The following is a 12,016-nucleotide window of genomic DNA, read 5'->3' on the forward strand; positions in this document are numbered from 1 at the left end:
TGTCACCAAACCCACCAACGGAACGGACCACCTACCCCGGGCCGGAGCTATGCCGCATGCTGGCCGTCTCTGAGACCCCGGCATGAGAATGGCGAACTCGCTCCCCTACTCCGTTCCCTACACCAGGAGCATTACTACCTGCCCCCTCCCCGAAAGCAGAAATCGGAGGCTATGCTCAACTCCTCCCTTGCTCCTCTCCCCACACCGGTAACCAGAGCCTACTGGCCCCACCTCCCGAACCTGCACTGTGCAGTGAGGTGCCCACGAGCCACGTGCAGCGGCTTGAACGAGTTAAATCCAACCTTCAGTTCCTCGGCTGCATCAGCCACAGTTCAGGTGCTCCACGGCCACCTGCAGCTCACAGACCATATCGGACAGTGCGTGTGAACATTCCCATCGCTGCAGAAAGTTCTGTCGGACGATGTTGTCCTACAGGCTTCTCAGAGCTGCTCTCCCCGCTCCAGCCCCACTGTCACCGTCCTAGTGACTGTCCTCACGACCTCCTATTTGGAAGGCCCTTTCAGACCAACAGAACAGAGGACCTGCGGTGGGACCCTGGTGCCAGCAGCGTTCCCACTCCCCAGCTAATTCTAACGCAAGAAAGAGCCTACAACACCAGGTATATGTATATGTGACTAAGAACACCTTCGAATCAGGGAAAAAACAGCTTCCATTTTAAGTACAGTGGGGCCTTGGTTCTCAAACTCAATTCACTCCAGAAAACTATTTGGGAAGCTATGTGTTTGAAAACTGAATCCCCTTTGTCTGTCGCCCAAGAGACAGGTGACTGGGCAGACAGGCACCGGCAGGAGAGGGCTGCCAGGTACAGAATCGACCCAGAGTGTTGTTAGGCAACTGGGATGCTTTTCCCTGAACAACGTGGTTCAGAACCGAACTGTTCGAGAACCAGGGTTTGCATGTACTGGGTGTAACCCCAGAGTTGTGGCTACTTGGGGCATGTTCAGGTGGGCTTTAAGGGCTCAAGTTCTAGGGCTACTCAGTGGTTACTAAGTATTGCCCTAAACCCTTGTGTCTCTCAGCCCTTGATTATTTATATTGACTAATTAAGAATCTGCCCTAATAAAGCTATTTGACATTAATTATTACTCTGGACACAAACTCTGCAGCACTCTGAGATTTAATGCTACATCTGGCTGGCGTTGTACACTCTTTTGCTTTTCAGCTAAAACCTAATGGGATTCAGGAATTCATCACAGCTACAGCTATTCATGGGGTCCCCACAAACTCACATCGTTCTGTTTCTTCGCTTGTGTAATATAAATACCAATGCCCGCCTCCCACCACCTCGAAAACAGGCTGTCAGGAGCCCCGTGGCCTGTCGTCCGGAGAGCGTGGCGGACACTGCTGCTTGCCGCACCCTTTCTCTCACGTCCTCCCTAACTGAGCCACAGTTTTATCAGGAAAAGCAATGCGCCTTGCTGAACACCTTCTCCCTAGCAGCCAGAAATGGCCACTCGGGACAGTTCTAACCTGTGAGAGATAAGCAGAAGTTGCTAGGAAAAGCCGCCTAAGGGGGCAGACTCCACAGAAAAGCCTCCTCCTGACCCGGCTGGCGTAGCTCAGTGGATTGAGCTCGGGCTACGAACCAAAGTGCCGCAGGTTCGATTCCCAGCCAGGGTACATGCCTGGGTTGCAGGCTATAACCCTCAGCAACCGCACATTGATGTTTCTCTCTCTCTCTCTCTCTCTCTCTCTCTCTATCTCTCTCCCTTCCCTCTCTTTAATAAAAATAAAATAAAATAAATAAATAAATAAAATCTTAAAAAAAAGAAAAGAAAAAAGAAAAGCCTCCTTCAGTCTTTTGTCCACACCCTTTCCCCATCTACCTGCATGAACCAAGGATGCAGCTGGGGAAAGGAAGGCACAGCAGCCGTGAGGATGAAAGCCACCGGCTGAGATGGTGTCATAAGGAGACCGGAGAAGTCTAGGTCTCTGATGGCCTCACTGAGCCATCACAGCAGCCCCACGCTGCCCATCCTGGGACTTGCTACACGAGGAAAATAAATCCCTAACGTGCTTACGTCCCTGTATGTCAATCTGTCTCATGGCCCAATGCCACCCCAGCTGACGGAGCACACTGTGAAGACGTCACACGCAGAGGAGCCAGCTCCAGGCTGCGAGCCCCGGGGCCAGGTCCCCCAGACGGCAGCTGTGCTGGGACACTGAAGAGCAACCAGCTTTTCTGGCGGCGCTGCCTCCTTCCCTCCGGGTGACGATAGATCGCAAAGGTGGCTCTTGATGTGGTTTCTCCTGCTCCTTACTAAGCAGGTGAGGAGACAGCTTAGAAGCAGCATAAACAAGCCTGCAAACATCAAAACCTAACACTCCCTAACCAAGTCCTTAACTAACCTGGGACTGCCGTTCCCTCCGCAATGGGACCCTGGGCGTCTGATCCAACCCGACCTCTTTTTCTCCTCGAGATGAGCCTGGACGTCAGCCAGGACAGTTTCTGTGCACCCCTCATAACCACGGTCCCTTTCCAGGCTATTGCTCATGCACGTTCCTTCAGGAACCATCTGCCTACTTGGCCACCCAGCTAGATCTCACACCTATTACTTCTTCTTCCCGCAGCTCTTCCCCAGCCCCTCGAAGCCGCATTAATGCTTCTCTCCTCTGAACTCCTAAGCCACTTCTGCTCTACAACAGCATGCATTCAGGTATCACTTTTACACCGCTGATGGAGAGAGTCATGTCTCCACAAAGGGTGCTGTGAATGAAGGAAGTGGTGAGTCCAGGCCTTCTCACTTCCAGGCCTAACTGACACTTCTGTAAAAAAGGGTAACACATCTGAGCCCCCGACAAAGCTGCACCTTTGTCCGTGAGAAGGATGCACCACCTTTTTCCTCCCCAGCTTTGCCATGAGCCTCTCTGAAGACAGGGATTGTGTCTTGTATTCTCCCACAGGACCCGGCCTGGCCCCAAACATGTGGTAGGCACTCAGTCAACACTAGTGGGTGCTGTGGATGGAGGGTTTGTGTTCCCCCAAAATTCATGTTGAATCCTAGTCCCCAAGGTAATGACATGTGGTGGAGGGACCTCTGGGGAGGTTGATCAGGTCAGGAGGGCGGTGTCCCCATAAATGAGATGAGTGCCCTTAGAAAAGAGACCCCCGAGAGCTCGCTTTCCACCAAATGAGATTACGGCATGAAGACAGCTGTCTACAAACCAGAAAGTGGGCCCTCAGCAGACCCCCCAAGCTGCCGGCCCCTCATCTTAGACTTCCCCGCCTCCAGAACGGTCAGAAATAAATGTGTGTTGCTTAAGCCACTCACTCTGTGGCATTTTTGTCACAGCAGTCTAAACTGACTGAAACAATGAGCTAAATTACTCCGTGACACTTAAATTACCATTGCAACGCTTAACAGGTACAAATAATATTCTGAACAATCTGTTCTTTCGATATTCTTAGTGATGCACACTCGGGAACAGATGAATCATCAATGGTGCTGAAAAATAACACAACCACCTGAGTAAAGAGTTAGCTTTTTTACTGTGAACCCAGCTAACATTTTCGGATTCCTCTCATTGGGTACCAGGCACCTGTTTAGATATTTTAATGTATATTACCTCGTTTTATGCTCATGATGAGGTGCCGTAATTATCCCGACGTTACAGAGGAGGGAGCTGGAGTTCAGGGGACCGAGAAACCCGTGCAGGGTCTCGCTTTCAAGTGTTTTGAAGGACGAGGGCCTCGATGACCGAGCAGAGCTGCCTGGCTCGAAAGCTCAGGTTGTGAGCCACGTTCCTGCCACCCTCAAATCCAGTACAGGTTCAAGTTTACCCTGTCTGAGGTCTTTCAACGCATTCAAGCATGGCCAATGCCAGCCACTCTTTCTTTCACCCTTACTGCCTTCGATATCCCCCTTGGGTACCACTTTTGTGCCATACCAGACCACATGCGATACCCCCCAAACACTCTAGCTCTCTCCTGACCCAGCCTCTGCTGATTCTTCTCCCTCTCGCATGCAGTGCCTCCCTTACCTGTCGCAATCCTATTTGTCCTTAAACACTCAGCTCATGGCCACTCCTCTCGGAAGCTTCTTAGACTCCTCTCTTCTACGGGGTGAAGTATTTGCTCCTACACACTTCTTCACTCTTACACTCTACTTCTGGCCTTTGTATTTGTTTCATATTTAACTACTTACCCCCACGTGGGTCTCCTATGCTGGACTATTAACACCTGACGGCAGGGGATAGAATCCAAGGATCCACAACCAATTCACCTTCACATACACCAGACCCACCTCACACAGAGCTAATGCACATAGTAGGCACCTGAACATGGTTAATGAGTTTGTAGAATTCACTTTCGCTTGACACCAAAAGGCAAAGTAGGAAATGAGCGGGTTTCTCATTCCCAGCAAAGCCATATAAACACCCGCATCCGAGTGCAGGCCAGCCTTGAGGGCTCCTGGTCCGCCGGGTGGTTCTCAGGGATACCTGCCACTCACTCGGCTTTCTTCCTCCAGAGGAGGACGTGGCCTTGCTGGGACTGTGCTGGGTTCAAGGACTAGGGGGACTGGTATTTGCAAACATTCTGTGGCTCAGAAGTGCTGAGACTGTTAGTGTATGTTTTCCCAAAATGGTAATGCAAACTCCGGTGTTAAGAGAAAGCAGCCTCATAAGAATTCAGCTCTTTTCCAACTCTTGCGAGATCCTACCTACAGTGTCCCTTGTCCCCAGGACGAGGAACAACAAGTCACACAGAGATAGCTGCCACCTGCCCCTCCGAGCAGCCGGCTCGCCTCTCTGCAGACGGACACACTCAGCTAAATTAACGAAGACCGGGAGCAGCTTTGCACTCGGGGACTCCTGCTACCAATCTTAACTCACTGAAGTCCTTGAAAACAACCCCTTAGAAATCCACGGACTTATTGTCCTTCTCCTGCCCACTGTTCAGAACAGCCTTGAAATTCTATCAGAACGGGTTTCAAAATTATTTATAGGTCAAATAAAAAAAAAACAGTCTCTTCATTTCATTAGGAAAAATGTACACAGATTTTTTCTTAAATATTATTTTAAAGCCATCTTTAAAATAAGATGGGCCTGAACACCCTGGAATGTCTTAGCAGAATCAAAGGCTGGGAAAATCCTACCCTCAGGTGTAATATGGCAAATGGTATAAAATACTTTTATGTTAAAATTAGCAAGGGTATATTGTAGATTAGAATACCACACACACACACAAATGTTTAAGAAAAAATAAAACCTTAAAAAGAATGTTTTCAGAGTTGCCACAGACCACTTGGCACTAGTCCAGAGAGAATGTTTTCATGGGAGGGACTTTGGTTAAAGCGTCTGAGAGGAAACAAAGCCACAGTGTGTCAGGTAGCGAAGCCGAAGCTGCTCCCTACCTTGGGAAGGGTCTTAGAGTAGTTAGGAATTGTGAGCGCTGGCACCAGATGGCCCGGGTTCAAATCCTGCTGCCAACACTTACTGAGTCACCTGGGGCAAGTTATTTAAGCCACCTAAAAATCAAGAGTCCCCATCTGTAAAAAGAGGACTAACAATATTCTTCCTGAAAGGGTTGCTCTGAAGATTCAGTGAGATCACACCTTTAAAATATTTGGAATAATGCCTGCCCACACACAGTGCGAGTTCAATGTTAACTATGGCTATGGTTGCTGAACCCCACTGCTGACCCTTTCAACATGCACTATTTGGGGAGACGGTGTGTGTGTTTGTTAAATAGGCAGGAAAATTTCCTAAGTAGCCTTGTTTTCCTCCTGACTACACGAGTGCCTCAGCCTAATGGACCGAAGACCAGCAGGGCCGCGGCGGCCGATGATGTTCGGTGTGTGACCCACAGGGGGCGCCCCCCACACCAGGAGAGGACAGAGCTCCCGCAGGGCTGGGGGAAGGGCGGAGCGCAGATGGAATTTAAACGCAGCAGCAGCGGGGCAAGCTCAACACCGGGCTGCGGAAAGAGGTCACGTTCACGTTCGGGAGGGTCCGGGGTCCCCTTTCCTTGGACACAGCAGTCAGGAGAGTCGTGGGATGCTGGGCCGGAAACCCACCACGCGCGGCTCCACTAAAGGGCGGTGAAGGAGGCTGCTTCTCTGGGCGGATGTGTCATTCTCGCTGGTAGAATTTCCAACAACAAAGCTCTCAGAGTCCAGGTGAGCTTTTCGAGAGAGCGCAGTTTCTCACTGAATAGGAAAGAAGTAGTCCCTCCAAGAAGGGAATCGTTCTGACGAGCTACACACAGCTGCTGCGTGCCCTTGAACGAGAGACTGTTTCCTGTTCACTTCGCAGCTGCCTTCAGTGTCTGCTCCCCCAGGCCGATAAACGGATGGGCGGACGGCACTGTCTCAGGCTGAGCCCATTCTCACTTTCTCTAAAGAACGTATGTTCATGGAAGAAAATTGGAAAATACACGAAACACAATATTCAAAGTTAATCGCAACATTTGGTATATCTTTATAAGCTTTTTTCTAGGCAAACACGGTATTTTGTTATAAGACTGAATTTATGCTTAGAAATACTGCCTTAGAATCTTTCTAATTTATCAATTTATGGTTATTGCCTTCCAGTATTATTAAATATTCGGATGCAAGACCATTGTTACATGGTGATCCATTATATATACACATGCCAAAAAAATTTTTTTATTTTACCCAGCCCTTCTAGTGACGCACGCTGGTTACTTCGAGAATTGAACCGACCCCGGGGAGGAGTGTTAACACCATGGAAACCGGCTACACTAAGTCAGGGCTTCCCATCCCTACGCACAAAAGCCAGTTTTAGAATTACCAGCACACCACTGGCTCACTCTTCGCCACAGTTCCTGCAGCAGACCCTGTGAATCATGAAATTCCTCCCTGCTGGGCACAGACTTAGCATCCCCTAGTCTTTGTTTTTATAAAGAAAAAAGCACTCCCCACCCAGCCCACCCCACCCCCAAGTATGGACGTTTCACTCCAAGTCTAAGTGGCTCCCTCCCTGGCCTCTCCCCACCGCTCGCTCCCTCCCCTCCCCTCTGGGCTCCCTGGAGAAGGAAGCGGTTTTCGATGGGACCACGGGGCCGGAGGGACTGGGCGTGCGAAGCGCAGCCGTCCACTCTCCTTCCTCTTAAGAACATGTGTCTCCCCACCTCCAGGGCCGGCCGGCTGGTGGGCGCTGCACCTGCCAGGGAGGTGCGGTGGGGGCAGACGCAGGGACAGGGAGGCCTGTGCTGCTCCGGTGCTGCCCAGTCCGGTCCGGCACTGCTAGGCGGGGAAGACGCCCGATTCTGAGACTCAGTCTTAGAGTCTCACAGAGACGGACCACAAAGCCCAGGATCCATCAGGAATGGAGGGGCATCTTGGTCTTCGCTGGCCTTACTCCTTGGCCTGAGATGGCGCAGACCTCAGGATGGAGAGAGAGGCGTGCGACTTACAGGGTGTCCTCAAACTCCCAGTTCCAGGGGGCCACTCGTAATGGGCCAGTGTGATCCCTGGTCTGATGATTACAGGGACAACTGTAGTGGCTGACGACGAGGAACAGGCAGGTGCTGGGCTGAGGGCTCCACCCACACTGCCTCGTGCCCCTCACTGCTGTCATGTGCTCGCTGATTTCTGACGTGCCCATGGTGCATCAGTCGGTCTTCAGGTGTGTATAGTTTTCCTTGCACATTCCTCTATAACGTAATCTCATTACTGCTCGTGATTCACAGCGTAGTTTCAGAATCTCTGTTCAAAACGCTGAGCATTCAAAGAATTTAAGTTCTTTTACACACATGCATGCAACTTTCAGAATTTTAATATTGTTGTGAATACACTACCTTCATGTGCAAATGCGGCTAGCTAAACGAATTCGGAGATGAAAATCCATCCCCGTAATAGCTAAAGAAAAAATATTTAGCAACTCCCTCATTAACCCACTCCACCATTACGTATGGTCTCCGAACTTGGTCTATTCGTTATTCCCACTGCCTCTTGCTTTATCCTAGCAAAACAGAAAACACCCCATCGACCTTAGTACGCACTTGATAAAGGGTTTGCTTCTCTTTTCTGAGCCAAATAAACTTTATCTTTTTCATTTTAAATCTTTCATTCATTAGGAGAATGTCCTCTCCACTATTTTCAGATTTTCCACGTTGCTCTTCGATTGAGGGGTCAGGAATGAACCATCCAGAACCAGAAAACCTAATAAAGGTTTGGCAGCAGATGAAGTCACAGCAGTGACGCGCTGCTCGGACTTCATTACCTCTCGTCTCCCTGGCAGCCGGCCGCCATCCTGAGCTGACAGCACTCTCTGGCAGTGTTTTTCTTGCATAAGGAAGGGCCAGTGCCTGCAAAGACTCACAGATCGCAGAGGGTTACGGCCACACCACTGTGAAATTCCACAAGGTTGGGGCTGCGTGTCGCTGCTGTCCCTACCTGCCTCGCTGGCAAGACACACCCAGCTTTTCATATGGGATCTGAAGTCAGACAGACCTGAGTTCAAATCCCAGCTCTGCCACTTACTAGCTATGTGATCCAGGGCAAGCCACCTTCCTTTCTTCAAGCACACGGTGAGAATAATAGCGCCTAATGCACGTGGCTATTATCATCATCACTGATGATCACAGAGAACCTGACATGATGCTTAATACTCATTAGACATTCAACAAACAGTGGATTAAAAACGAAGACCGTTTTTCCCTCCTTGAACCTCTGTGTGGCAGCTCTTCAGCCCTGGCGAATGTCCAGGCCGGGAAGGGAGCCCTTTTCCGAGGCCCGTGTGCGATGCTGCTAGTGCCACCCTGCTTCACTGCAGCTACACGACACGCAGCACTGTCGAGACACGGCTGTCTGCCTGTCCCAAACCCACTCTTCTCTCTTCCTTGGTGACAGGATCCTCCTTTTCAGCTGAGCCTAAGGCTGCCAGAATAAGGCGATCAATAAAAAAATATAAGCAGAAGTGTCAAATAAACAGCTCCCAGAAATTTCCTGGAAAGACGGCCAGTGCATGACCTTTGCCGCTGCCTTTCCTTGCCTTCACGCTGCTTCCTGGCCATGATGGATGGCGTCCTAGAACACGCCCTGGGCCCTGAGGCCCCTGGAACACACCCGCTGGGGCCAGCGGAGCAGCGGGCTGGAGGGCCAGGAGGGGAGTGGAGCCCCCCACTAGCAGTGCTGGAATGCCTACCAGACTTTTTATAGAAGAAAGAAGAACCCCTCTGGGCTTCAGTAAACCATCTTATTTTGTGGGTATTTCGTGAATCTAACCCTAACTAACATAAGTGTCTCCAGTCTATTCATGGGGTTAAAGCAACGGCTCCTATTGGGGTGACTTGGTCCCCCTGTGGACATCTGGCGACGTCTGAAGTCACTTCTGGTTGTCATGGCTGCGGGCCTGCTCGTAGCAGCCAGTGGGGGGAAGCAAGGCATGCTGTAAACACTCTACCATAAACACAGCAGCCCCCACAGTGAAGAATTATCAATATCCAGCCCAAAGGGTCGGTTTTGGCAAGGCTGAGAAACCTGGGGTTAAAATGCATCTCAGGAAGGCCTCTGCTGATTACAGTAACTTGGTAGGAGAACGAGGTATCCTGATTAACCACCTTTCTCCTCCCCGGAGCATCTCTAACAGTGATAGGCCGTTCTCAGAGAGTTACAGTACAACGAATTGTGGGACATAACACCCAGCCAAGGCTTCAGATTGGTAGCACATGGGAGAACATCCCCTGCAAAAGACATTCTCAATACTAACTGCATGTTCTAATCCCCTGGGAAGCGTTTAAAAATGCTGATGCCCAGGTTCCACTCCAACCAGCGATGTAAAAACTCTCCCATTTCATGGGGGAGCAAGTATTTTTCCCTGGGGTGCTTCTTACAGATTCACTGGAGAATTCCGCAGCGTGCAGCCCCGGATGCATTCCTGGGCCACAGCCCACCCACTCCTTTCCAAGAGGCACTTTCAAGAGCAGTATCTTTGTTTCCCGTTGCCTAACGTTTACCTCGACTCCGGCTTTATCTCCAGAATAAAGGAACACGCAGTTCCTTCCCGGGGGAGGCCAGTTCCTTCCCTGGGGAGGCCGTCATTGTCGAGCTTCCCCACAGGGCACTGAGCTCTGAGCCCCGCTCCGCCTTCCCCGCCTGGACTCACCGCCCCACTGCCCACGGTGGCGGGAGGTGGGGGAGCCTGTTCCGCCTGCCCTTTCATATCCGGCACCGAGATGCCTGTCAGATTTGGGGGCTCCTGTTTTATCAACAGAGTGGGTCGCTGCTTCTACTAGAAGAGCCTGGAAAACTCAAAGTCTTGAACCGAGCCAGCCACCACAACCTCGCTGCGACGTCTTAGAAGACAAAGGAAGCAGCCAAGGAAAGCGAGACACCCAACTCCCACTGTAATTTTTTCAAAGCCTGGGTGATTTTCATAAGCAGTCAGGATTTAAAAAAAACACCCACTAAGTTAGTATAATTGAAGGAAGTACGTCTAGCTCTAGACTCCTGCTGTGAAAGCCTCTCAGGCCGACTCAGAAAAAACACACACCGCAGAGCTTCAAACACTACCTTCAAGGTTTGTCTGCTTCTTTGTCTTTAACACATTCCGACCTGGCCGAGGTAAGTGACTTTTTTCCCCTCTAGAAAGTAGGCATCTCTCTGTCAAATACGCGTCAAACAAAAGGGGACAGTTTCATCAACCTTGTCGTCTAAATAAGACGCATGCCCTGCCTTAGGCAGCCAATCTAAAACTTTAGGAGCAGCGAGTTGAAAGTGGTGGCCCAGAGCACCCATCAGGTCAGACGGCAGAGCGCTCGCGTGTCCTCAGAAGGGCCACAGAACGGCGAGGACCGAGACTGGAGCGGCCGCACCGCCAGCGGCAGGCAGCTGATAAGCCTCCCCGTGTGTCGGCTCCAGCCGGGAGTCTGACGGAGAGCGACTCCGCCCGTCAGTAACAAAAAGCAGACCTGACCCCGGCCTAGAGAGCAACTTCTCTGTGGGATACACAATAAGGAGCCAAATAGCAAGATAATTTCTGCAGCACCACCTACGTGTTTGGGCAAAACGATCTGTGTCCGCCACGGCAGCGTTGTTCCCGGTAGCCTCTCGGGCTCCAGCTGGGCGAGCAGCAGAGGATAAAGGCTGGCCCCCGGGTCTGTTCCCGAGATGCAGCGAGCAGGGACGGCAGCCCCGCGGACAGAAGACACGCCAGTGCCACAGGACGGCCCGGCGCTCTATCACACGGCAGAGCCCGAGGAACCGCCTGAGCCCCAGGTCCGGGGCCGCTGCCCCAGCACAGTGCGTACAGAAGGACCCCGAAAGCTAAACTCTGGGTGTGTGCACCGATCGTGGAGACCAACGCCTTCCGCAGTGTCCTTCTCCAAAGGGATTTCGCCAAGATCACCGAGGGGTTACCATGATCCCCTAGCTGTGCTGCCAAATGCATACGACTCTTTTAACAGGTTTACATTCCTTGTTAAGAGAGAACTTTGCAGCCCTTCCAGAGGAAGTTAGAGACATAATTCCAGAGACTGGCATGTGGAACTGAAAGTTTATAAAGAGACAGACAGGGGTCAGAAGAGGTCATTCCAGTTGCGCTCCATTATGGCACCAATGTAATTAAATCTGAAAATGCATTCTTTTTGTTTCTAATGGAGTTCGATTATCTAAATCACCAAAGTGTCTCCAAGGGGCCTCCCCTGTGACTTTACAGACTCCGTTGGAAGCACGTCTGACGGTGAGGCGGCAGGCCCAGGGAACTCAACAGTCGGACAGGAATGTGCCCCAGAGACACGCCCTTCCTGGGGTCGGCACTCCGTTACTCCCCGTCGGGGGCAGGTGTACAGCGGGGGCAGGCGGCCGCCGAGAGAGGTTAGGAATCTGCAATATTTTATGTGACTCTCGTTTACAAGGTGGGGCAAAAGTAGGTATACCATTGTTAATGTGGAAAATAATACAGTAATCAATAAGTAATAATACAAGAATAAACTCTGTGTTTATTCCAAAGAATGTTTGCCCCTCCCTGTGTTTACCAACAGTCGCTGATGAGGCTACTGAAGATGCTCAACAATTACTCAAAGGGCGTT

General features: G+C 50.9%; 1 protein-coding gene across 1 annotated transcript in view; it reads right to left on the reverse strand.

The window, feature by feature from the left end:
• The window catches only part of SNX25 (sorting nexin 25), an 84,549-nt gene that overhangs the window by 34,760 nt on the left and 37,773 nt on the right, over positions 1-12,016 (reverse strand). The window contains 1 exon segment of the mRNA XM_036011759.1: positions 4,462-4,558. Within this exon segment, the coding sequence (XP_035867652.1) occupies positions 4,462-4,558 (97 nt within the window).

The sequence above is a fragment of the Phyllostomus discolor genome, chromosome 11, assembly GCF_004126475.2.
Source record: "Phyllostomus discolor isolate MPI-MPIP mPhyDis1 chromosome 11, mPhyDis1.pri.v3, whole genome shotgun sequence".
Lineage (NCBI taxonomy): Eukaryota > Metazoa > Chordata > Mammalia > Chiroptera > Phyllostomidae > Phyllostomus > Phyllostomus discolor.